We start from the raw sequence: 26,732 nt of genomic DNA, 5'->3' as shown, positions 1-26,732 counted from the left end.
CCAGAGTGCTTAAAGAAGTAGCCCAAGAAATAGTGGATGCATTAGTGATAATTTTTCAAAACTCTTTAGCTTCTGGACTAGTTCCTGAGGATTGGAGGGTGGCTAATGTAACCCCGCTTTTTAAAAAAGGAGGGAGAGAGAAACCGGGGAATTATAGACTGGTTAGCCTAACATCATTGGTGGGGAAAATGCTAGAGTCAGTTATCAAAGATGTGATAACAGCACATTTGGAAAGCAGTGAAATCATCGGACAAAGTCAGCATGGATTTGTGAAAGGAAAATCATGTCTGACGAATCTCATAGAATTTTTTGAGGATGTAACTAGTAGAGTGAATAGGGGAGAACCAGTGGATGTGATATATTTGGATTTTCAAAAGGCTTTTGACAGGGTCCCACACAGGAGATTAGTGTGCAAACTTAAAGCACACAGTATTGGGGGTAAGGTATTGATGTGGATAGAGAATTGGTTGGCAGACAGGAAGCAAAGAGTGGGAATAAACGGGACCTTTTCAGAATGGCAGGCAGTGACTAGTGGGGTACCGCAAGGCTCAGTGCTGGGACCCCAGTTGTTTACAATATATATTAATGACTTGGATGAGGGAATTAAATGCAGCATCTCCAAGTTTGCGGATGACACGAAGCTGGGTGGCAGTGTTAGCTGTGAGGAGGATGCTAAGAGGATGCAGGGTGACTTGGATAGGTTGGGTGAGTGGGCAAATTCATGGCAGATGCAATTTAATGTGGATAAATGTGAGGTTATCCACTTCGGTGGCAAAAATAGGAAAACAGATTATTATCTGAATGGTGGCCGATTAGGAAAAGGGGAGGTGCAACGAGACCTGGGTGTCATTATACACCAGTCATTGAAAGTGGGCATGCAGGTACAGCAGGCGGTGAAAAAGGTGAATGGTATGCTGGCATTTATAGCAAGAGGATTCGAGTACAGGAGCAGGGAGGTACTACTGCAGTTGTACAAGGCCTTGGTGAGACCACACCTGGAGTATTGTGTGCAGTTTTGGTCCCCTAATCTGAGGAAAGATGTTCTTGCCATAGAGGGAGTACAAAGAAGGTTCACCAGATTGATTCCTGGGATGGCAGGACTTTCATATGATGAAAGACTGGATGAACTAGGCTTATACTCTATGGAATTTAGAAGATTGAGGGGGGATCTTATTAAAACGTATAAAATTCTAAAGGGATTGCTCAGGCTAGATGCAGGAAGATTGTTCCCGATGTTGGGGAAGTCCAGAACGAGGGGTCACAGTTTGAGGATAGAGGGGAAGCCTTTTAGGACCGAGATTAGGAAAAACTTCTTCACACAGAGAGTGGTGAATCTGTGGAATTCTCTGCCACAGGAAACAGTTGAGGCCAGTTCATTGGCTATGTTTAAGAGGGAGTTAGATATGGCCCTTGTGGCTACGGGGGTCAGGGGGTATGGAGGGAAGGCTGGGGCGGGGTTCTGAGTTGGATGATCAGCCGTGATCATACTGAATGGCGGTGCAGGCTCGAAGGGCTGAATGACCTACTCCTGCACCTATTTTCTATGTTTCTATGTTTACAGACATGTTTTCACACAATCAGATTTGTAGGAATATACACACACATACTCACTCACACTCACCGGACAGTCTGTTCCCTGTCAGACAGGGTTAACCCTTTCACGCATCACACTAACATTAACACACACACACACACAAACACCTCCTCCTGCCTAAGACCCATGTCTGTCCCTAACTGCCCTCTCCCCCACCGTGGCACGCTCAGGAGGACAGAGATCCGGCAGGGACCGGAAGGGGTCAGGGGTCGGGGGGGGTGGTGTATGTGTGGGAAGAGTCCGTCCCAGCCCAATCGCAATTAACGTCTACATCCAATTGGCAAATGCCAGGCGGTCACGTTCTGGGGGGGGGGGGGCGGCACCCGGAGCCTCCGTCCATCCCCAACCCACCCCCTGTCACCAGAACGAGCCCCTCCCACACTTGCGACGAACTCAACCACTCATAACCCCTGCAGTGCCGCTCTGCACCCCACCCAGGGAGGGTAAAAACCCTGCACTATCCTACTGTCAGGGCAAGAGGGGGAGGATGGGCAGACATATACACTCTTGTGGGGGGGGGGCGCAATAATCTGTATCGACACACTCAGAGCAGATAAACAGACACACACTGACGTACTCGATAGGCTCAGTGGCCTCATTCCACTCCGCTGTCTTATGGTCTTACAGACACACATATAGACACAAAGTCACAGAGTAACAGAGACACACACACACACACACACACCATTCTCGCCCAGCCTCTCCCCACCAACCTCTACTGCCCTCTCTCTCTTTCCCCTTCCCCCTCCCGCTCCCCCCTCACTCCCCGTCCCCACCCTCCCCTTTCTCTCCCCCACCCTGCCTCCTCACTCGTTTGGAAGGTACTGTGGACCATCGAGGACGGTTCGGACGACAGGAGAGTCATGGTTGGGGTGATCCGAGCGGCTGGTCAGGGAGTGGGTGTCCAAGGCATCGCGGGAGCAGGGGAGGAGGGGAGGGGGTGGGGGCGGGAGGAGCTGTCCTCACACTCCCTATGGTGTCAGGTGTCCCGGCTGGCAGCCAATACTTCCATCACCCTGCCCGTCCGATCACTCCTCTCTCTCTCACACACTCACTCTCTCCTCTACTTCACCCCCTCTCTTTCCTCTTCCCATCTCCCCTCCCCTTTCTCTGTCTTCCCTTCTGCCGCTCCCTCTTTCACCCTCTCTCTCCCCTTCTCTGTCCACCTCTCTTTCCGCCCTCCCTCTTCCTCCTCTCTCGGCCACTCTCTCCCCGTCTCTACCTCTCTACCTCCCTCCCTCCCTCCCTCCCTCTCTCTCTCTCTCCCCCCTCCCTCTCTCTCTCTCTCTCTCTCTCCCTCACCCCCCACCCCCTCCCCTCCCCCCTCCCTCAGTCTCGTCCCCAGCCCTGGATCCCTTGACTGCGAGGAATGCCAGCACTCAGCAGCTGTGGCCGACAAGAGTGCCGTGAGTATCGAGTGTCAGGACAGATGCTTGCAGCTTTAGCAAGGCAGAGCCCCTGGCCCCTGTGTGTCTGTGTGCGGGGGGTGGGGAGACAGCAGGCTCAGCCAGCCCTAGCGTTAACACGCGAGGAACGTGGTCACGAGGGTGTGCGCCGGGGGTGGGGGTGGGGGGAAGAGGCCCAAGCTGTATCCACACACTGCCCACCTTACCATAGCATGCTACACCCAGCGGGTAGCTCCTCCAACTCTGAGACTCCCAGGAGAATCTGTAGAATTCATTGGCACAGGCCGCTGTGGAGGCCAAGTCACTGGGTATATTTAAAGCAGAGGTTGACAGGTTCTTGATTAGTCCGGGTGTCAAAGTTGACAGGGAGAATGGGGTTCAGAGGGATAATAAACCAGCCATGGTGGAATGGGAGAGCAGACTCGACGGGCCGAATGGCGTGATTCTGCTCCTATGTGTTACGATCTACGTGGGAGGGAAGCAGGTTAAAAGGTCAGCACAATATGATGGGCTGAAGGGCCTGTACTGTTCTGTGTTTACACGAGAGAGTGGCCACATGATTTCAATCAGACTCGGGTTTCATACAGTATCACCGACATGTGGTGTGAGATTTGTTGTTTTGCTGCAGCACTTAATAAGAAAAACTGTAAATTACAATTATATATTTATGAAGTTAAATTTGAGCAAAAATTGATGAAAAGAAGAAAAGTAGCGACGTAGCTTTCATGGGTTCGTTGTGCATTCAGACATTTGATGGCGGGGTGGAAGAGACTGTTTCTGAAATGCTGGATGTAGATCCTCAGGCTTCTGTACGTCCTCCCCAATGGCAGCAATCTCCTGGGTGATGGAGATCCATAATGATGGATGCTGCCTTTCTGACGCATTGCCTTTCGTAGATGTGCTCAATGGTCGGTCAACTATGTTGGCAGAATATAGTATTAATGGTGAGACTCCTGGCAGTGTGGAGGATCAGAGGGAGCTTGGGGTCCGAGTCCATAGGACACTCAAAGCTGCTGCACAGGTTGACTCTGTGGTTAAGAAGGCATACGGTGCATTGGCTTTCATCAATCGTGGAATTGAGTTTAAGAGCTGAGAGGTAATGTTGCAGCTATATAGGACCCTGGTCAGACCCCACTTGGAGTACTGTGCTCAGTTCTGGTCACCTCACTACAGGAAGGATGTGGAAATGATAGAAAGGGTGCAGAGGAGATTTACTAGGATGTTGCCTGGATTGGGGAGCATGCCTTATGAGAATAGGTTGAGTGAACTCAGCCTTTTCTCCTTGGAGCGACAGAGGATGAGAGGTGACCTGATAGAGGTGGACAAGAAGATGAGAGGCATTGATTATGTGGATAGTCAGACGCTTTTTCCCAGGGCTGGAATGGCTAGCATGAGAGGACACAGTTTTAAGGTGCTTGGGAGTCGGTACAGAGCAGACATCAGGGGTAAGTTTTTTTACACAGAGGCGGATACAATAGGGTCTTTTAAGAGACTCCTGGATGGCTACATGGAGCTTAGAAAAGCAGAGGCCTATGGGTAAAGCCTAGGTAGTTCTACGGTAGGGACATGTTCGGCACAGCCTTGTGGGCCGAAGGGCCTGTATTGTGCTGTAGGTTTTCTATGTTTCTATGCTGGGGGGAACGTGGGAGACGAGTGGCCATGATGGAGCTGGCTGCGTTTACAACTTCCTGCAGCTTTTCCTGATCTGGTGCAGTGGCCCCTCCGTCCCTGACGGTGATGCCGACAGTCAGAAGTGTAGCGTTTCGCAGGCCCTTTGGTCAACCGTTAGATGGTGACGAGGAGACATTCAGCAAGTGAAATCCATCGGCTGCTTGAGTGGACTCACAACAACAAGCTTGTACTCAACGTCAGTAATACTAAGGAACTGATTGTGAGCTTCAGGAATGGGAGTTCGAAGGCACACACCCCAGTCCTCATCGAACTGGAAAGGGTGAGCAGTTTCAAGTTCTTGGGTGTCAACATCTCTGAAGATCTTCCCTGGGCCCTACACATTGGTGCAATCAAAAAGAACGCGTGATAGCGGCTGTATTTCACTCGGGCTTTGAGGAGATTTGGTACGTCCCTCGGCAAATTTTTACGAATGTACCATGGAGGCAGGTGCAGAGTAGAGATACGTTTCCATCGAGGGAGGTGCGAGGCATTCCATCCCTCCGCTAGTCTGCAGGTCACCCTTGGGCAAGATGTGGCATCTGCTTAGACCCCCACCCCACGGCGATCAGGGTCATGTGGAGCCATGGGAGCAGCTGGTGGATGGTTGTATCAGCAGCCGGTGCAGAGTATTGATGCCAGGTAGAGTATTGATAATGGCCGGGATCACCCGTCTTGTAAAGACACTGCCCAGAGTAAAGCAATACCAAACCACTTCTGTAGGAAAATTTGCCAAGGATAGTAGTGGTCATGGAAAGACTGTGATCGCCCACGTCATACAACGCAGCACGCGATGTACGGTGGGGAGTGTTCTAACCGTCTGGGATGGAGGGGCCACTGCACAGGGTCGGAAAAAGCTGCAGAAAGTTGTAAACTCAGCCAGCTCCATCATGGGCACTAGCCTCCCCAGCATCAAAAACATCTTCAAAAGTTATGCCTCAAGAAGGCAGCATCCATCACTGTGGGCTCTCGCCATCCAGGACGTGTCCCCTTCTCACTCCTACCATCAGGGAGGAGGTACAGGAACCTCAACACACACTCTCAGCGACCCAGGAACAGCTTCTTCCTTCTGCCATCAGACCTCTGAACGGTTCATGAACCCATGACCACTACCTCACTATTCCTCTGTTGCAAAATTAACCTTTGTGACTTACAGCAATCATTATGTCTTGCCCTGCACCGCAGATGCAAAGCAGCAGCTCTCGTGATGTACAGTGAGAGGCTGTCTGTTCGTCTGGGGTGGCCGTGAATATTGTGTCCCGGCTGTCTACGTGATAGACAACACACACAGAACGCTGGAGGAACTCGGCAGGCCAGGCAGCATCTGTGGAAAAGAGTACAGCCAACATTTTGGGCCGAGACCCTTTGTCAGGACTGGAGAGAAACTGAGTCAGAGTTGGAAGGTGGGGAGAGGGCAGGAAGAAGCACGGGCTGAAAGGTGAAACTGGGGGGGGGCGGGGGACAGGGGTGAAGTAAAGAGCTGGGAAGTTGATCAGTGAAAGAGATGCAGTTATAAAGAAGGCAACAATACTTCATTAGGAGTTTGAAGAGATTTGGCATGTCAACAAATACACTCAAAAACCTCTATAGATGCACCGTGGAGAGCATCACTGTCTGGTATGGAGGGGCCGAAAGAAGCTGCAGAGGGTTGTAAATCTAGTCAGCTCCATCTTTGGTACCAGCCTACAAAGTACCCAGGACACCTTTAGGGAGCGGTGTCTCAGAAAGGCAACGTCCATTATTAAGGACCTCCAGCACCCAGGGCAGCCCTTTTCTCACTGTCACCATCAGATAGGAGGTACAGAAGCCTGAAGGCACACACTCAGCGATTCAGGAACAGCTTCTTCCCCTCTGCCATCCCATTCCTAAATGGACATTGAACCCTTGGACACTACCTCACTTCTTGAATATAATATAATTTCTGGTTTTTGCACGATTTTTAACCTATTCAATATATACTGTAATTATTTATTATTATATTTCTTCTACATTATGTATTGCATTGAACTGCTGCTGCTAAGTTAACTAATTTCACAACACATGCCGGTGATAACAAGCCTGATTGTGGTTCTGAGATACAGGGCTGGAGAAGGGGAATGTGATAGGAGAGGACAGGAGGCCGTGGAAGAAAGAAAAGGGGGAGGAGCTCCAGAGGGAGGCAAATGGGCAGGCAAGGAGATAGGTGAGAGAAGGAAAAAGGGATGGGAAATGGTGAAGGGGGGCTGGGGGTCATTACCAGACGTTTGAGAAATCCATGTTCATGCCATTAGGTTGGAGACGACCCAGATGATAAGGTGTCGCTCCTCCAGCCTGAGTGTGGCCTCATTGGAGCAGTGGAGGAGGCCGTGGACTGACATGTCGGAATGGGAATGGGAAGTGGAATTAAAATGGGGGCCACTGGGAGATCTTTTTTCTGATGGACGGAGCCTAGCTGCTCAGCGAAACGGTCTCCCGATCTACATCAGGTCTCACCAATGTAATGGGGGCCAGACCAGGAGCAGGGAACACATTAGATGAAGTGATGACAGACTCACAGGTGAAGTGTTGCCTCACCTGGAAAGACTGTTTAGGGCCCTGAATGGTAGTGAGGGAGGAGGTGTAGGGGAGGGAGATGATTGAACGATGGAAGAGAGGGGGAATGGGGGAGGAAGGGGTAGAGGAATGGCAGAGAGGGGAAGGGTTGAGGGATGGAGGAGTGCAGGAATGGGGTAGGGAATGGGAAGGTAGGGGGTGGAGGGATGGGAGAGAGATGGAATAGGGATAGAGGGGAGATGTGGGAGGGAGAGGGTAGAGGAATGGGAGAGGGAAAATTGGGGAGGGAAAGGGAGGAGTGCAGGAATGGGTAGGGAATGGGAAGCTAGGGGTAGAGGAATGGGAGAGGGAAAATTGGGGAGGGAAAGGGTTGCGGAATGGAGGAGTGCAGGAATGGGTAGGGAATGGGAAGGTAGGGGGTGGAGGGATGGGAAAGATGGGAGGGAGATGGAATAGAGGGGTAGAGGGATGGGAGAGAGAGAGGGAATGTGGGAAGGATTAGAGTGACTGGGAGCAGAGGAACGTTAAGGGTAGGAAAGAGAGGGAATGGGGAGATGGGGAAGGGGCAGAGTGGAGGGGGAGAGAGGGGGTACAGTAATGGAGGAGAGATGGAATGGGTGAGAGAGAAGGTTGGAGGGGTAGGAGAGTGAGGGAATGGGGAGGGAGGAGGGAGAGAGGGAGAGAAGGATGGGTGGGACTGGGAATGGGGACGGAGGGGTAGAGCAATGTGAGAGAGGGAATGGGGAAGGAGGGAGGGGGACAGATGGGAGAGAGTGGGAATGAAGGAGGGAGGAGGTAGAGGGATGCGAGAGAGAGGGAATGGGATGGGAAGGGGTAGAGGGATGGGAGAGACAGGAAATGGGGAAGGAGGGGTTAAAGAGAGGAGGGATAGGCAATGGGGAGTGAGGGACTAGAGGAATGGAGAGGGAAGGGTAGGGTAGGAGAGAGAAGGAATGGAGAGGGAAAGGTTCGAGAGTTGAGAGAGAGAGGGAATGGGAGATGGGAGGGGGTAGAGAGATGGGAGAGAGAAGGAATGGGGAGGAAGAGGGTAGAGAGCTAGGAAAGAGAGGAATGGGGAGGAAAGAGGAGAGACGGGTCAGAGGAAGAGAGGAGAGAAGGAATGGGTGAGGAACTGGTTAGAAGGGGATGAGAGAGAGGGAATAGGGAAGAGGAGTAGAGAGGGGAAAGAGGGATGGGAGAGACTGGAAATGAGGGAGAGGGAGGTAGAGGGATGGGAAAGAGGGAATGTGAAAGGAGGGCTAGAAAGATGGAAGAGAGATGGAATGGTGGATGGAGGTGGAGAGAGGAGGTAGAGGGATGAGAGATACAAAGAATCAGGGAAAGATGCAAAGAATCAAACGATGGCAGAAAGTGGGTGGAGGGATAGTAGAGAGGGGGATGGGAGAGAGGAAATGTGGGGAGGGAGGGGTTAGAGAGGTGGGAGAGAGGGAATGGGGTGGGGGTGTGAGTGGGTAGAGAGATGAGAGAAGGAATCGGGGTGGGAGTGGTTAGAGGGGTAAGAGAGAGGGAACGTGGTGAGAGGGTAGAGAAATGGAGAGAGAGAGAGAATAGAGATGGAGGATGGGAGAGAGAATAGGGTGGAAGGGAGGGGTAGAAGGATGGGAGAGAGTGGGAAGGGAAAGGGAGGAGATAGAGGGATGGGAGAGGGTGGAAAGAGGAGGGGGGGTAGAGGGGTGAGAGAGACCTGGGGAGGGAGGCGGTAGATGGGAGAGAGAGGGAATGGGGAGGGGGTAGACAGATGGGAGAGAGATGGAATGAGTATAGAGGAGGTAGAGGGATGGGAGCGAGAGGGAATGGGGAGGGGTTAAGGAGGGGGTAGAGGGATGGGAGAAAGGAGGAGAGCAGGAAGTGGGAGGGATAAGAGGAATGGAGGAGAGAGGGAATGTGGAGGGAGAGGAGTGGCAGGGAGAGAAAAGATTGGGGAGAGAGAGGGAATGGGGGAAACCAGGTATAGAAGGGTGGGAGAGAGGGATGTGGGAGGGAGTGGAAGAGGAATGAGAGAGGGGGGAATTGGGATGGGAGAGCAGGAATGTGGGGGAGGGGTCGAGGAATGGGATAGGGAGTGGTAGAGAAATAGGGGGAATGGGATGGGACAGAGGGAATGTGGCACGGAGTGAAGGGACAGAGGCAAGAGAAGAATGCAGAAGAATGGACAGAGAGGGAGGTAGGTGGTTAGGAATGGTGGAGAGAGGGAATGAGGGACAGGAGGTAGAGGGATGGGAGAGTGAGGGTCAGAAATAGTGGAGAGAGGGAATGGAGTACTGAAGAGGTAGTGCAATTTGAGAGAGAGGAAGGGGTCAGGAATGGTGGAGAGAGGAAATGGGGGACCGAGGAGAGAGAGGGATGGGAGACAGAGGAGGGAGAGGGTCAGGAATGGTGGAGAGAGGGAATGGGGGTCTGAGGAGGTAGAGGGTTGGGAGGGAGAGAGAGGGAGTGGGTCAGGAATGGTGGAGAGAGGGAATGTGGGACTGAGGAGGTAGAGGGATGGAGGGAGAGGGAGGGGGTCAGGAATGGTGGAGAGAGAGAATGGGGACAGGAGGTAGAGGGATGGGAGAGAGAGGGAGTGGGTCAGGAATGGTGGAGAGAGGGAATGGGGGTCTGAGGAGGTAGAGGGTTGGGAGGGAGAGAGAGGGAGTGGGTCAGGAATGGTGGAGAGAGGGAATGGGGGACTGAGGAGGTGGAGGGATGGGAGAGAGAGGGAGGGGGTCAGGAATGGTGGAGAGAGAGAATGGGGACAGGAGGTAGAGGGATGGGAGAGAGGGAGTGGGTCAGGAATGGTGGAGAGAGGGAATGGGGGTCTGAGGAGGTAGAGGGTTGGGAGGGAGAGAGAGGGAGTGGGTCAGGAATGGTGGAGAGAGGGAATGGGGGACTGAGGAGGTGGAGGGATGGGAGAGAGAGGGAGGGGGTCAGGAATGGTGGAGAGAGAGAATGGGGACAGGAGGTAGAGGGATGGGAGAGAGAGGGAGTGGGTCAGGAATGGTGGAGAGAGGGAATGGGGGTCTGAGGAGGTAGAGGGTTGGGAGGGAGAGAGAGGGAGTGGGTCAGGAATGGTGGAGAGAGGGAATGGGGGACTGAGGAGGTGGAGGGATGGGAGAGAGAGGGAGAAGGTCAGGAATGGTGGAGAGAGGGAATGTGGGACTGAGGAGGTAGAGGGATGGGAGAGAGAGGGAGGGGGTCAGGAATGGTGGAGAGAGAGAATGGGGACAGGAGGTAGAGGGATGGGAGAGAGAGGGAGTGGGTCAGGAATGGTGGAGAGAGGGAATGGGGGTCTGAGGAGGTAGAGGGTTGGGAGGGAGAGAGAGGGAGTGGGTCAGGAATGGTGGAGAGAGGGAATGGGGGACTGAGGAGGTGGAGGGATGGGAGAGAGAGGGAGAAGGTCAGGAATGGTGGAGAGAGGGAATGTGGGACTGAGGAGGTGGAGGGATGGGAGAGAGAGGGAGAGGGTCAGGAATGGTGGAGAGAGGGAATGTGGGACTGAGGAGGTAGAGGGATGGAGGGAGAGAGAGGGAGTGGGTCAGGAATGGTGGAGAGAGGGAATGGGGGACTGAGGAGGTGGAGGGATGGGAGAGAGAGGGAGAGGGTCAGGAATGGTGGAGAGAGGGAATGTGGGACTGAGGAGGTAGAGGGTTGGGAGGGAGAGAGAGGGAGTGGGTCAGGAATGGTGGAGAGAGGGAATGGGGGACTGAGGAGGTGGAGGGATGGGAGAGAGAGGGAGGGGGTCAGGAATGGTGGAGAGAGAGAATGGGGACAGGAGGTAGAGGGATGGGAGAGAGAGGGAGTGGGTCAGGAATGGTGGAGAGAGGGAATGGGGGACTGAGGAGGTGGAGGGATGGGAGAGAGAGGGAGAGGGTCAGGAATGGTGGAGAGAGGGAATGTGGGACTGAGGAGGTAGAGGGATGGAGGGAGAGGGTCAGGAATGGTGGAGAGAGGGAATGCGGGACTGAGGGGGTGCAGGGATGGGAGAGACGGGGAATTGGTCAGGAACGGTGGAGAGAGGGAGAGAGGGAATGCGGGACTGAGGAGATAGAGGGATGGGAGAGAGTGGGAGGGAGAGGGTCAGGAATGGTGGAAAGAGGGAATGTGGGACTGAAGAGGTAGAGGGATGGGAGGGAGAGAGGGAGTGGGTCAGGAATGGTGAAGAGAGGGAATGGGGAACTGAGGACATGGAGGGATGGGAGAGAGAGGGAGGGGGTCAGGAATGGTGGAGAGAGGGAATGGGGACAGGTAGAGGGATGGGAGAGAGAGGGGTCAGGAATAGCGGAGAGAGGGAATGCAGGTCTGAGGAGGTAGAGGGATGGGAGAGAGAGGGAGAGGGTCAGGAATGGTGGAGAGAGGGAATGTGGGACTGAGGAGGAAGAGGGTCAGGAATAGCAGAGAGAGGGAATACGGGACTGAGGAGGTGGAGGGTCAAGAATAGCGAAGAGAGGGAATACGGGACTGAGGAGGTGGGAGGGATGGGAGAGACGGGGAGGGGGTCAGGAATGGTGGAGAGAGGGAATGCAGTACTGAGGAGGTGGAGGGATGGAGGGAGAGAGAGAATGGGGGACTGAAGAAGTAGAGGGATGGAGGGAGAGGGTCAGGAATGGTGGAGAGATGGAATGTGGGACTGAGGAGGTGGAGGGATGGAGGGAGAGGGTCAGGAATGGTGGAGAGAGTGAATGCGGGACTGAGGAGGTGGAGGGATGGGAGAGAGAGGGAGAGGGTCAGGAATGGTGGAGAGATGGAATGTGGGACTGAGGAGGTGGAGGGATGGAGGGAGAGGGTCAGGAATGGTGGAGAGAGGGAATGGGGACAGGAGGTGGAGGGATGGAGGGAGAGGGTCAGGAATGGTGGATAGAGGGAATGGGGACAGGAGGTGGAGGGATGGAGGGAGAGGGTCAGGAATGGTGGAGAGAGGGAATGTGGGACTGAGGAGGTAGAGGGATGGGAGAGAGAGGGAGGGGGTCAGGAATGGTGGAGAGAGAGAATGGGGACAGGAGGTAGAGGGATGGGAGAGAGAGGGAGTGGGTCAGGAATGGTGGAGAGAGGGAATGGGGGTCTGAGGAGGTAGAGGGTTGGGAGGGAGAGAGAGGGAGTGGGTCAGGAATGGTGGAGAGAGGGAATGGGGGACTGAGGAGGTGGAGGGATGGGAGAGAGAGGGAGAGGGTCAGGAATGGTGGAGAGAGGGAATGTGGGACTGAGGAGGTAGAGGGATGGAGGGAGAGGGTCAGGAATGGTGGAGAGAGGGAATGCGGGACTGAGAGGGTGCAGGGATGGGAGAGACGGGGAATTGGTCAGGAACGGTGGAGAGAGGGAGAGAGGGAATGCGGGACTGAGGAGATAGAGGGATGGGAGAGAGTGGGAGGGAGAGGGTCAGGAATGCGGGTCTAACGAGGTGGAGGGATGGAGGGAGAGGGTCAGGAATGGTGGAAAGAGGGAATGTGGGACTGAAGAGGTAGAGGGATGGGAGGGAGAGAGGGAGTGGGTCAGGAATGGTGGAGAGAGGGAATGGGGAACTGAGGACATGGAGGGATGGGAGAGAGAGGGAGGGGGTCAGGAATGGTGGAGAGAGGGAATGTGGGACTGAGGAGGAAGAGGGTCAGGAATAGCAGAGAGAGGGAATACGGGACTGAGGAGGTGGAGGGTCAAGAATAGCGAAGAGAGGGAATACGGGACTGAGGAGGTGGGAGGGATGGGAGAGACGGGGAGGGGGTCAGGAATGGTGGAGAGAGGGAATGCAGGACTGAGGAGGTGGAGAGATGGAATGTGGGACTGAGGAGGTGGAGGGATGGAGGGAGAGGGTCAGAAATGGTGGAGAGAGTGAATGCGGGACTGAGGAGGTGGAGGGATGGGAGAGAGAGGGAGAGGGTCAGGAATGGTGGAGAGATGGAATGTGGGACTGAGGAGGTGGAGGGATGGAGGGAGAGGGTCAGGAATGGTGGAGAGAGGGAATGGGGACAGGAGGTGGAGGGATGGAGGGAGAGGGTCAGGAATGGTGGAGAGATGGAATGTCGGACTGAGGAGGTGGAGGGATGGAGGGAGAGGGTCAGGAATGGTGGATAGAGGGAATGGGGACAGAAGGTGGAGGGATGGAGGGAGAGGGTCAGGAATGGTGGATAGAGGGAATGGGGACAGGAGGTGGAGGGATGGAGGGAGAGGGTCAGGAATGGTGGAGAGATGGAATGTGGGACTGAGGAGGTGGAGGGATGGAGGGAGAGGGTCAGGAATGGTGGTGAGAGGGAATGGGGACAGGAGGTGGAGGGATGGAGGGAGAGGGTCAGGAATGGTGGAGAGATGGAATGTGGGACTGAGGAGGTGGAGGGATGGAGGGAGAGGGTCAGGAATGGTGGAGAGAGGGAATGCGGGGCTGAGGAGGTGGAGGGATGGAGGGAGAGGGTCAGGAATGGTGGAGAGAGGGAATGTGGGACTGAGGAGGTGGAGGGATGGAGGGAGAGGGTCAGGAATGGTGGAGAGAGGGAATGGGGACAGCAGGTGGAGGGATGGAGGGAGAGGGTCAGGAATGGTGGAGAGAGGGAATGTGGGACTGAGGAGGTGGAGGGATGGAGGGAGAGGGTCAGGAATGGTGGAGAGAGGGAATGCGGGACTGAGGAGGTGGAGGGATGGGAGAGAGAGGGAGAGGGTCAGGAATGGTGGAGAGATGGAATGTGGGACTGAGGAGGTGGAGGGATGGAGGGAGAGGGTCAGGAATGGTGGAGAGAGTGAATGCGGGACTGAGGAGGTGGAGGGATGGGAGAGAGAGGGAGAGGGTCAGGAATGGTGGAGAGATGGAATGTGGGACTGAGGAGGTGGAGGGATGGAGGGAGAGGGTCTGGAATGGTGGAGAGAGGGAATGGGGACAGGAGGTGGAGGGATGGAGGGAGAGGGTCAGGAATGGTGGAGAGATGGAATGTGGGACTGAGGAGGTGGAGGGATGGAGGGAGAGGGTCAGGAATGGTGGAGAGAGGGAATGGGGACAGGAGGTGGAGGGATGGAGGGAGAGGGTCAGGAATGGTGGAGAGATGGAATGTGGGACTGAGGAGGTGGAGGGAGAGGGTCAGGAATGGTGGAGAGAGGGAATGCGGGGCTGAGGAGGTGGAGGGATGGAGGGAGAGGGTCAGGAATGGTGGAGAGAGGGAATGTGGGACTGAGGAGGTGGAGGGATGGAGGGAGAGGGTCAGGAATGGTGGAGAGAGGGAATGCGGGGCTGAGGAGGTGGAGGGATGGAGGGAGAGGGTCAGGAATGGTGGAGAGAGGGAATGCGGGACTGAGGAGGTGGAGGGATGGGAGAGAGAGGGTGAGGGTCAGGAATGGTGGAGAGATGGAATGTGGGACTGAGGAGGTGGAGGGATGGAGGGAGAGGGTCAGGAATGGTGGAGAGATGGAATGTGGGACAAGAGGTAGAGGGATGGGAGGGAGAGAGGGAGTGGGTCTGGAATGGTGGAGAGAGGGAATGGGGAACTGAGGAGGTGGAGGGATGGAGGGAGAGGGTCAGGAATGGTGGAGAGAGGGAATGCGGGGCTGAGGAGGTGGAGGGATGGAGGGAGAGGGTCAGGAATGGTGGAGAGAGGGAATGTGGGACTGAGGAGGTGGAGGGATGGAGGGAGAGGGTCAGGAATGGTGGAGAGAGGGAATGCGGGGCTGAGGAGGTGGAGGGATGGAGGGAGAGGGTCAGGAATGGTGGAGAGAGGGAATGTGGGACTGAGGAGGTGGAGGGATGGGAGAGAGAGGGAGAGGGTCAGGAATGGTGGAGAGATGGAATGTGGGACTGAGGAGGTGGAGGGATGGAGGGAGAGGGTCTGGAATGGTGGAGAGAGGGAATGGGGAACTGAGGAGGTGGAGGGATGGAGGGAGAGGGTCAGGAATGGTGGAGAGAGGGAATGGGGACAGGAGGTAGAGGGATGGGAGAGACGGGGAGTGGGTGGAGGACAGGGAGGGAGAGATTACGGGGAGAAGGCAGGAGAGTGGGTTTGAGAGGGATGGTGGAGGGGCAGAGCAGACCGGACGGGCCGAATGGGTGCGGGCAGGGCGACTGGGGCTTCACCCGGTTGCGAGAGGCCCAGCCGGAGTGAAAGTCCATGAGGAGATGTCCAATACCACGGGGCGTACCTTGGAGGTGAGAGGGGAAGAGAGCCGAACTCACGCCATGTCGCCTACTTGCATTGGTCGTCTCGACCGTCTGTTACGCATTGTCTGGTCACCCATTGGCTATTTCTCGGGAAGCTATACCACCCTCCTCGCCTATCCACGTCCTCCATTGGTTATTTTGCCTGTCCGTCAAATGGGCTCCGCTCCTCATTGGTCGGGTGGCTGGGCTGCTCGCTGTCTGGAAATGGCGCCGAGATGCGATATTCTGTGAACTTATTTGCATTTCTACTGATATTATCATTACTGTATATGTAATGACATTTTCTTAAATATTGGCCCATATATTTTCAAATCGTATAGAGATAGATATATGGACAGGAAAGGAATGGAGGGTTATGGGCTGAGTGCAGGTCAGTGGGACTAGGTGAGAGCAGGAGTTCGGCATGGTCTAGAAGGGCCGAGATGGCTGTTTCCGTGCTGTCATTGTTATATGGTTATATATGGTTACATGGTTATATCGTTAAATGCTAATGACAGTGCAGTGTGGAAGAGAGCCAGGAATAGTAACGTCAATGGGGGTTTAAAAGGAGCATTGCACCCACAACTGATGTCAAGTGATATGGTGAATCTCTCAAATAACAGTCGGTGGCAACGTTTCTTGGTACAGTTGCGTGCAGGAGGTCACTTACACAACTGGACTCCACCTTGCTCTCATCAGATCTGTCTCTGATTATGGATGTGTGGCTCATGGGCCAGCCTCACCAGCGGTCTTAAAGCCCCTAGATAAGGTTCAAGCTCAGGCATTGAGATTGTGTTGTGCTATTAAATCATCCCTAATAAATAGGATGATTTCACCTATTAAATCATCCCTATCTTCAGCATTACTGGTAGAAACGGGTGAAGTGCGTTTTCATCTACACAGGTTACAGTTAGCTGTAGTTTATTGGGTTAATGCGAGAGGACATAGAGTTGGTCATCCAGTATTGGCAACGTTAGCAGAATCTTGAGGGCACTGTATTTGTGAAGCCTTCGGTTCTGGGTGCTAGGAACTAAATGGGCACAAAATCCTGGATGGTTTAATGTGGGCTATGGTCCCACTCAAGTCAAGTTTATTGTCATATACATGTATACCTTCAAACAAGACAATAGTTCTCTGTACCAGGGTGTAAAACAAAGTACTAGACATAACACACAATAAATTAGCAAAATAAGAATTAAATCTACAAATGAATTATGCATAAATATTGTACGGTACAAATGATCCAGTGACACTTCAAATGCGATGCAGCAGAGAGTTCAGTAGTTTGGTGGCCCGGCTTCTTCTCTTTATCAATCAGAGGCTTCTGACTGATGGTAAGAAGTCAGAGGATGCTGGATGGACGGGTGGGGTGCTTGATAATACTAAGAGTCCTGCGTATAGTGCTCCTGATAAATCTCCCCAGTGGGTGGTTGTGATCCTCTTGGCCGTTCTCTCCGTCCTTTGCAGCTGCTTCCTGCCGGTGCTCGGCTGCTTCCGCACCAGATGGCAGCTTGTCAGGATGCTCAGTAGTGCTCCAGTAAATTTCAGCTAGGATGGGCAGGGCTGGACAGGTTTCTGTCTCTCCTCCATGACTTTTCCTTTTCCTGTGCTTGATTTAAGCCTTCAAGAATAGATCAAGATGAAGATTGATTGTGTATCAGGAAGTTCGATGATATATGCCCCCAAGGCATATTATAATGGATTCTTTCATTTTGGGAACAGATGTTCTCAGGGAAGCATACGGAAGAAATGTGGCAAATGTACAGGGGATATTTGCGTGGAGTTCTGCATAGGTACGTTCCAATGAGACAGGGAAAGGATGGTAGGGTATAGGAACCGTGGTGAACAAAGGCTGTTGTAAATCTAGTCATGAAGAAAAGAAAAGCTAACGAAAGCATCAAAAAACTAGGTAAGGATAGAGATCTAGAAAATTATAAGACTAAGAAGGAGTTTAAGAATGAAATTAGGAGAGCCAGAAGGGGCCATGAGAAGGCCTTGTTGGACAGGATTAAGGAAAACCCCAAGGCATTCTACAAGTAAGATGAGCAAGTGAAGAACAAGAGGATAAGACGTGAGAGAATAGGACCAATCAAGTGTGACAGTGTATGGAACTGGAGGAGATAGCAGAGGTACTTAATGAGGACTTTGCTTCAGTATTCACTACGGAAAAGGACCTTGGTGATTGTAGGGATGACTTACAGCAGACTGAAAAGCTTAAGCATATAGACATTAAGAAAGAGGATGTGCTGGAGTTTTGGAAAGCATCAAGTTGGGTAAGTCACCAGGACTAGATGAGATATACTTCAGGCTGCTGTGGGAGGCGAGGGAGGAGATTGCTGAGCCTCTGGCAATGATCTTTGCATCATCAATGGGGATGGGAGAGGTTCCGGAGGGTTGGAGGGTTGCGGATGTTGTTCCCTTATTCAAGAAAGGGAGTAGAGATAACCCTGGAAATTATAGACCAGTGAGTCTTACTTCAGTGGTTGGTAAGTTGATGGAGAAGATCCTGAGAGGCAGGATTTATGAACATTTGGAGAGGCATAATATGATTAGGAATAGTCAGCATAGCTTTGTCAAAGGCAGGTTGTGCCTTGCGAGCCTGATTGAATTTTTTGAGGATGTAACTAAACATTCATGAAGGTAGAGCAGTAGATGTGGTGTATATGGATTTCAGCAAGGCATTTGACAAGGTACCCCCTGTAAGGCTTATTGAGAAAGTAAGGAGGCATGGGATCCAAGGGGACATTGCTTTGTGGATCCAGAACTGGCTTGCCCACAGAAGGCAAAGAGTGGTTGTAGATGGGTCATATTCTGCATGGAGGTCAGTGACCAGTGGTGTGTCTCAGGGATCTGTTCTGGGACCCCTTCTCTTCGTGATTTTTATAAATGACTTGGATGCGGAAGTGGAGGGATGGGTTAGTAAATTTGACACAAAGGTTAGAGGTGTTGTGGATAGTGTAGAGGGCTGTCAGAGGTTACAGAGGGACATCGATAGGATGCAAAACTGGGCTGAGAAGTGGCAGATGGAGTTCAACCCAGATAAGTGTGAAGTGGTTCATTTTGGTAGGTCAAATATGATGGCAGAATATAGTATTAATGGTAAGACTCTTGGCAGTGTGGAGGATCAGAGGGATCTTGGGGTCAGAGTCCATAGGACACTCAAAGCTGCTGTGCAGGTTGACTCTGTGGTTAAGAAGGCATATGGTGCATTGGCCTTTGTCGATCGTGGGATTGAGTTTAGGAGCTGAGAGGTAATGTTGCAGCTATATAGGACCCTGGTCAGACCCCACTTGGAGTACTGTGCTCAGTTCTGGTCACCTCACTATAGGAAGGATGTGGAAACTATAGAAAGGATGCAGAGGAGATTTACAAGGATGTTGCCTGGATTGGGGAGCATGCCTTATGAGAATAGGTTGAGTGAACTCGGCCTTTTCTCCTTGGAGCGATGGAGGATGAGAGGTGACCTGACCGAGGTGTATAATACGATGAGAGGTATTGATCATGTGGATAGTCAGAGGCTTTTTCCCAGGGCTGAAATGGCTAACACAAGAGGGCACAGTTTTAAAGTGCTTGGAAGTAGGTACAGAGGAGATGTCGGGGGTCGGTTTTTTTATGCAGAGTGGTGAGTGTGTGGAATGGGCTGCTGGCAATGGTGGTGGAGGCGGATACGATAGGGTCTTTTCAGAGACTGTTGGATAGGTACATGGAGCTTAGAAAAATAGAGGGCTATGGGTAACCCTAGGTAATTTCTAAAGTCAGTACATGTTGGGCACAGCTTTGTGGGCTGAAGGGCCTGTATTGTGCTGTAGGTTTTCTTTGTTTCTATGTTTTATCTACACACAGGAAGTTCAGCAAAATATACCCCCAAGGCAGATATTATGGATTCTTTCATAGCTGTTTCTGTTGCAAAGTTTCAGGTGACTATTAAGAAAAGATTATCAGACAAGGTATCAATTTTCACATCTGAGATGGATGCTATCACTTTTGCCTTGGAATAGATTGAAGTAGGTACTAATTATGTACTTCTGTGCCTTGATTTGTTCTCAGTCTTGGCAATCTCAATTTAATTCAGGCAAAAGTCTTCGGTGCCCTGCCTGATCAGGAAACTATCAGCTTCTGCTTTAAATATACTCACAGACTTGGCCTCCACCGCAGTCTGTGGCAGAGCATTCCACAGATTCACCACTCTTTGGCTAAAAAATATTCCTCCTTACCTTTGTTCTGAAAGGTCACCCCTCAATTTTGAGGCTGTGCCCTCTAGTTCTGGAGACCCCCACCATATACAATATCCCCATAATTTCCTTTCTTTTGCCTTCCTCCCTTCTTAAAGAGTGGAGTGCCATTTGCCTCCAGGACCATGCCAGAATCAAGTGATTCTTGAAAAATAATGATCAATGAAACCATTATCTCTTCAGCAACCTCTCTCAGGACTCTGGGATGTAGTCCATCAGGTCTAAGTGACTTATCCACCTTAAGACTTTTGAGTTTGCCCAACACTTCTTCCTACGTTGAATTGGCAATCACTCCTGCTCCCTGACACTCACAGACCTCTGGCACACTGCTAGTGTCTTCCACACTGAAGACTGACGTAAAGTACACATTAGTTTCATCTGCCATTTCTTTGTCCCCATTACTACCTCACCAGCATCATTTTCAAGTGATTCAATATCAACTCTCACCCTTTTACTCTTTATATAACTGAAAAAAAACTTTTAGTTTCCTGCTTTATATTATAGGCAAGGCAAGTTTGCCCTCGTATTTCACCTCTTCCCTTCTTATGGCTTTTTTAGTAGCCTTTCGTTGGATTTTCCCAATCATCCAATTTCCCTCTCATTTTTGCTACCTTATATTTCCCTGACTTTTATGCAGTCGCAAACTTCCTTTGTTAGCCATGGTTGCCTATTCCTGCCATTTGAGAACAACTTCTGTGGGACAAATCTATCCTGTGCCTTGTGAACTATTCCCGGAAACTTCAGCCATCTCTGCTCTGCCGTCATCCCCGCCAGTATCCTCCTCCAATCCACCTGGGCAAGCTCCTCTCTCGTGCCCCTGTAATTCCCTTTATTCCATTGCGGTACAGATACATGTGACTTGTGCTTCTCCCTCTGGAAATGCAGTATGAATTCAATCATATTATCATCACTGTCTCCTAGGGTTCCTCTACATTAAATTCCCTGATATGATCTGGGTTATTACACAGCACCCAATCTAAGATGGCCTTTCCCTGAGTAGGCTCAAACACAAGCTGCTCTGTAAAGCCATCTCGTAGGCATTCAACAAATTCCCTCTTTTGCGCTCCAACACCAACCTGATTTTCCCAATCTCCTTGCATCAATGTAAGGGGATTATTGTAATGTCCCTCATTACAATTGTGACATTACCGTTATTACATGCCCTTTCCAGCTCCCTTTGCAATCTCAACCCCACATCTTGGCTTCTATTTGGAGGACTATATATGATTCTCCATAATGTACTTTTTTTTACCCTTGCAGTTTCTTAACTTCACCCACAAAGACTCGACATTCTCTGGCCATATGTCACCTCTTTCTAAAGATGTAATTCCATCTCTTACCCCAGTGCCACACCGCTGTGTATGCCTTCCTGCCTGTCCTTTCAGTACACGGATAGAGAATTGGTTAACGGATAGAGAGCAGAGAGTTGGGATACATGGGTTACTCTGGCTGACGATCAGTGGTGGGCGGAGTGCCACACGGTCGGTGCTGGGCCCACAACTGTTGTCGATATACATCAACGATCTGGAAGAGGGGGCTGAGGGTAGTGTATTTAAGTTTGCTGATGATACTAAATTGAGTGGAAAAGCAAATTGTGCAGAGGACAGGGAGAGTCTGCAGAGAGATATAGATAGGTTAAGTGAGTGGGCAAGGGTTTGGCAGATGGAGTACAATGTTGGTAAATGTGAGGTCATCCACTTTGAAAGGAAAAATGGAAGAGCAGATTATTTGTTAAATGGTAAAAGATTGCAGCATGTTGCTGTGCAAAGGGACTTGGGAGTGCTTGTACATGAATCACAGGAATTTGGTTTGCAGATACAGCGGGCTATCAAGAAGGTAAATGGGATGTTGGCCTTCATTGCTAGAGGGATTGAAGTTAAGGGCAGGGAGGTTATGCTGCAACTGTACAGGGTACTGGTGAGGCCGCACCTGGAGTACTGCATGCAATTCTGGTCTCCTTACTTGAGGAAGGATATACTGGCTTTGGAGATGGTGCAGAGGAGATTCACCAGGTTGATTCCGGAGATGAGGAGAGATTGAGTCGACTAGGACTGTACTCACTGGAATTCAGAAGAATGAGAGATCTTATTGAAATGTATAAACTTATGAAAGAGTTAGATAAGATAGAGGCAGGAAAGTTGTTTCCACTGATAGGTGAGTCTTGAATTGGGGGCACAGCCTCAAGATTTGGGGAAGTGGATTTAGGACGGATATGAGGAGGAACTGCTTTTCCCAGAGAGTGGTGAATCTGTGGAATTCTCTGCCTGCATTCCTTCTAGTTTCAGGTATTGAATTCGACAGTTTAGGAGCGTAGTTCTAAAAACCTGAGCTGCCAATTATCTTTTGAGGGAGATAGTTTAAGTTAAGAGACTGGCGGAAGACGACCTGAGAGCTCGAGCAGAGTTATAAAACAAAAGTAATCCTGTGATGTTCCCAAGCCATTGAGAGCTTTATAAACAAGTGAGAGCTTTGAATTCAATTCCAAACGTTACAACGCAGAGTAGTTAGGATGGGAGTGGCATGCTCCCTCATCCTGGTTTCAGTAAAAGTCCAGCAGAGGCATTCGGAATAAGTTCATCAATAGATTGCTTTCATTACTGCCTGTCATGGTGCTGGCGTTTAGGGCAACAATGAAGGTTTCCGAGATCTGCCAGTGATCAGGGCTTCCTTCATCGTGTCAGCAGCTTCTTCTCAGTTTTCACTTCCGTCAGTCATGAAGACTCAGGAATACCGTCGCACTCAGATGGAGAAGGATGCTTCGATGCTGTTTCCTTAACAGTTTTGTTTTACCAGTCAGGATTGTTAGCCTTGAGCTGATCCCCCGAACCTGGAGGACTGGTGGATTTTGGCACGGGTGACCCGGCCAAGAGCTAAAGCATAAAGGCCTGACGCCAGCCAACGTAGCTCTCCGGGTCATTGAGACACATCAAACCAACACAAGGGTGTGGTCCTCCTGGAGGAATAGATTACTTTGAAGTAAAAACAGTGCTTTGCAGTAATCTACTGTATTCGATATAAAGGAGTGAATTTGTTTTTTGCAGGAAGGTTGTTCCAATGTTGGGGAAGTCCAGAACGAGGGGTCACAGTTTGAGGATAAAGGGGAAGCCTTTTACGACCGAGATGAGGAAAAATTTCTTCACACAGAGAGTGGTGAATCTGTGGAATTCTCTGCCACAGGAAACAGTTGAGGCCAGTTCATTGGCTATATTTAAGAGGGAGTTAGATATGGCCCTTGTGGCTACGGGGATCAGGGGGTATGGAGGGAAGGCTGGTACAGGGTTCTGAGTTGGATGATCAGCCATGATCATACTGAATGGCAGTGCAGGCTCGAAGGGCCGAATGGCCTACTCCTGCACCTATTTTCTATGTTTCTATGTTTGTCAGTATCATTACAGTACCTTGGCAATGTTTCTAAAGTGTAGAAATGCTGCTCTGCTCACTTCCTGTATGTGGGATTTGAAATTCAGTCTGAATCAGAGTAACTCCCAGGCTACACACACACAATGCTGCTGAGGAACTCTATGGAAAAGAGTAACCAGTCGACTTTTTGGGCCAAGACCCTTCATCAAGATGAGAAGTCAGAGTCAGAAGCTGTGGGGAGCGGAGGAAGAAGTACACCAGGAGGGAAAGCTGAAGTCAAGAGCTGGGAAGTTGATTGGTGAAAGATAAAGGGTGGAGAAGTGGAGATCTGATGGGGACCATGAGAAAAGGGAAGGGGAAGGGCAGCAAATCGAGGTGAGGTGATGGACTGCTAAGGAGATAAAGTGAAAGAGGGAAATGGTGAAGGAGAGGGGGTGGGAATTAACGGAAGTTGGAGAAATCGATGTTCATGCCATCGGGTTGGAAGTTACCAAGGCGGAATACAAGGTGTTGCCCCTCATCCTGAATGTGGAGGCTATGGACTGTTACATCTGACTTTACAAGGGGAGCCAAGTTCCCAAGTTTATCAAGAAGTGCGTTATGTGACTTTCTGAAAGCATTAGACTTTATAAATAATATTTGAGGTGTTTTTGAGGGGGTGGATATTAAAATGGGTCTGCTTGCTCCAACCCCAGTTCAGGAGGTGGTGGTGAAGCACCTTACGTTGGACTGACAGCCGACATTAAACATTACTAGAAGGTGGTGATCTGCACGACCTGACTGCCTGAGCCACCAACATCATCACAAAAAGCCACACAGAATTCTGACTGGTGGGGGCTGGATTGACCTTAAAATCCTCAGCACAGAAACAGCCCCTTCAGCCCAACCGGTCAGTGCTGACCCAGATCCCTACCTTGCCCAGATTTGGCTCTTTTCTCTCTAAACCAGGGGCCCACAACCTTTATTATGCCATGGTTGGAACCCAGGTTGGGAGCCCCTGTCCTGTCCAAGTGGCTTTTAAATGTTGTTAATGTACCTGCGGGGTGTATGGGGTGTCTAGGGAGGGGCAGCACCTCTGGTGGTGGAGGGGGCCTGCCGTGCCATTTTTCAGGGCAGCTCGTCCACCTGGCGCTCAGCTCTCACCTGAGGCTCCAAGTAGCTGTAGCACGCACAGCGGCCACACCCCGGTAAACCGTCTCAGCAGACGGGCCAAACCAGGTGATGGTAGCCGACGGGTCTTCGATCCTTGGTGAGGGAGGGGATCTGTCTATCCCGGTGTGTGAAGTCTGGCCCTGACAGATTGAGCGGAGGAGACTGATTAATGGTCCGACGGTGAAGGAGGCAGGCCAGCAGGCGTTGGTGAAGCGCTAAGAACACGACAAGGCACTTCGACATCCTGGTCACCCACTGCAAGAGCTGGTGATCTCTTTAAACTCAGCAAACCGCTGCTGTAACCTGCCAGCAACGCGTCAGAGTGGCGCGGGGGAAAGCATCCACCAACTGGAAATTCCAGATGTGACCTGACGACGAGTGTTCCAGCCTCAACCACTTCCTCTGGCAGCTCGTTCCCACAGACGGACCACCCTCTGGGTGAAAAAGGTACCCCTCAGGTCCCTATTAAATCTCTCTCCCCTCTCACCTTAAACCTGTGCCCTTTGGTTCTTGATTGCCCAGCCCTGGGGGAAAAGACTGTGCACATTCACCCAGTCTGTGCCCTGTGTGTAGCGAGAGGGAGAGGCAGCTCCCTCCCCCCCCCATAGGTTTTATACACCCCCGTAAGGTCACCCCTATGTTCCAAAGAATAAATCCCAACCTCTCTCCATTACTCAGTCCCGTGAGTCCCGGCAACATCCTCGTAAATTTCCTCTGCCCTCTCTCCAGCTCGGAAACATCTTTCTGTGAGCTGTCAGGGGTTTGACAAATACGGATAATCAGGAGTTTACGACCCAGGCCCACACTCTCCCCGACGTTACCAGTCCTGGAGGAGGGAGCGATACTATGGGAGATGTGTGTACTCTGGGGCCCACCCAACCCCCTCCCTCGACCCAGACACAGCAAAAGACCTACTGATAAAAGAACTCAAACACGAGGAAATCTGCAGATGCTGGAATTTCAAGCAACACACATGAAAGTTGCTGGTGAACGCAGCAGGCCAGGCAGCATCTGTAGGAAGAGGTACAGTCGACGTTTCGGGTCGAGACCCTTCGTCAGGACTAACTGAAGGAAGAGCTAGTAAGAGATTTGAAAGTGGGAGAGGGAGGGGGAGATCCAAAATGATAGGAGAAGACAGGAGGGGGAGGGATGGAGCCAAGAGTTGGACAGGTGATAGGCAAAAGGGATATGAGAGGATCATGGGACAGGAGGTCCGGGGAGAAAGACAGGGGGAGGGGGTAAAAACCCAGAGGATGGGCAAGGGGGGACAGAGGGAGAAAAAGGAGAGAGAGAAAAAGAATCTGTGTATATAAATAAATAAATAACGGATGGGGTACGAGGGGGAGGTGGGGTATTAGCATAATCAGAGAATGAGGGAGGGTCAGGGGTAATGAGGGATTGAGGGAGGGTCAGGGGGAATGGAGGGAATGAGGGAGAGTCAGGGAAATGGATGGAATGAGGGAGTGCCGGGGGAATGGAGGGAAGACGGAGGGTCAGGGGGAATGGAGAGAATGAGGGAGGATCAGGGGAATAGAGGGAATGAGGGAGAGTCAGGGGAATGGAGGGAATGAGGGAGCAGCAGGCGGAATGGAAAGAATGAGGGAAGGTCAGGGGCAATGGAGGGAATGAGGGAGGGTCAGGGGGAATGATGGTGGGTCGGGGGAATGGAGGGAATGAGGAGGGTCAGGGGAATGGAGGGAATGAAGGAGGGTCGGGGGAATTGAGGGAATGGGGAGGGTCAGGGGAATGGAGGGAATGAGGGACTGTCAGGGGGAATGGAAAGAATGAGGGAAGGTCAGGGGCAATGGAGGGAATGAGGGAGAGTCAGGGGAATGGAGGGAATGAGGGACTGTCAGGGGGAATGGAAAGAATGAGGGGTCAGGGGCAATGGAGGGAATGAGGGAGGGTCAGGGGGAATGAGAGAGTGAGGAAGGGTCAGGGGGAATGGAGGAAATGGGGAAGGTCAGGGGGAAAGGAGGTAATGGGGATGGTCAGGGGTAATGGAGGGAATGAGGGAGGGTCACGGGGAATGATGGTGGGTCGGAGGAATGGAGGGAATGAGGAGGGTCAGGGGAATGGAGGGAATGAAGGAGGGTCGGGGGAATTGAGGGAATGAGGGAGGGTCAGGGGGAATGCAGGGAATGAGGGAGTGTCAGGGAGAATGGAGGGAATGAGGGAAGGTCGGGGGATGAGGGAAGGTCAAGGGGAATGAGAGAGTGAGGAAGGGTCAGGGGGAATGGAGGAAATGGGGGAAGGTCAGGGAGAATGGAGGGAGTGAGGGAGGGTCAGGGGAATAGAGGGAATGAGGGAGGATCAGGGGGAATTGAAGGAATGAGGGAGGGTCAGGGGGAATGCAGGGAATGAGGGAGTGTCAGGGAGAATGGAGGGAATGAGGGAAGGTCAGGGAATGAGGGAAGGTCAAGGGGAATGAGAGAGTGAGGAAGGGTCAGGGGGAATGGAGGAAATGGGGGAAGGTCAGGGAGAATGGAGGGAGTGAGGGAGGGTCGGGGGAATAGAGGGAATGAGGGAGGGTTGGGGGAATGAAGGGAATGAGGGAGGGTCAGGGGGAATGAGTGAATCAGGGAGGGTCGGGTGAATGGCGGGAATGAGGGAGGGTGAGAGGGAATGAGGGAGGGTCGGGGGGAATGGAGGGAATGAGGGAGGGTTGGGGGATGGAGGGAATG

The 26,732-nt window shown here is 51.9% G+C and overlaps 2 protein-coding genes across 8 annotated transcripts in view; one reads left to right on the top strand and one right to left on the bottom strand.

The window, feature by feature from the left end:
- The window catches only part of LOC134338799 (myocardin-like), a 75,009-nt gene extending 72,457 nt beyond the window's left edge, over window positions 1–2,552 (bottom strand). For 3 of the 6 annotated variants that reach the window (XM_063034863.1, XM_063034864.1, XM_063034867.1), the window contains exon 1: window positions 2,405–2,537. In XM_063034863.1, the coding sequence (XP_062890933.1) occupies window positions 2,405–2,459 (55 nt within the window). In that variant the 5' untranslated portion in view covers window positions 2,460–2,537. Of the gene's footprint in view, window positions 1–2,404 lie in introns of all 6 variants that reach the window. The other 3 variants (XM_063034868.1, XM_063034866.1, XM_063034865.1) reach the window with 3 other exon arrangements.
- A 96-nt stretch (window positions 2,553–2,648) lies between these two features.
- Window positions 2,649–26,732, top strand: part of prpf31 (PRP31 pre-mRNA processing factor 31 homolog (yeast)) — a 48,478-nt gene continuing 24,394 nt past the window's right edge. The window contains exons 1-2 of one of the 2 annotated variants that reach the window (XM_063034871.1): window positions 2,649–3,000; window positions 24,778–25,071. The gene's annotated coding sequence lies outside the window, so the exon portion shown is untranslated. The remainder of the gene's footprint in view (window positions 3,001–24,777; window positions 25,072–26,732) is intronic. The other variant, XM_063034872.1, reaches the window with a different exon arrangement.

Source organism: Mobula hypostoma, chromosome 28 (genome assembly GCF_963921235.1).
Source record: "Mobula hypostoma chromosome 28, sMobHyp1.1, whole genome shotgun sequence".
Taxonomy (NCBI): domain Eukaryota; kingdom Metazoa; phylum Chordata; class Chondrichthyes; order Myliobatiformes; family Myliobatidae; genus Mobula; species Mobula hypostoma.
The sequence above is the reverse complement of the archived record's forward strand: the minus strand, read 5'-3'. Positions and strand labels throughout refer to the sequence as shown.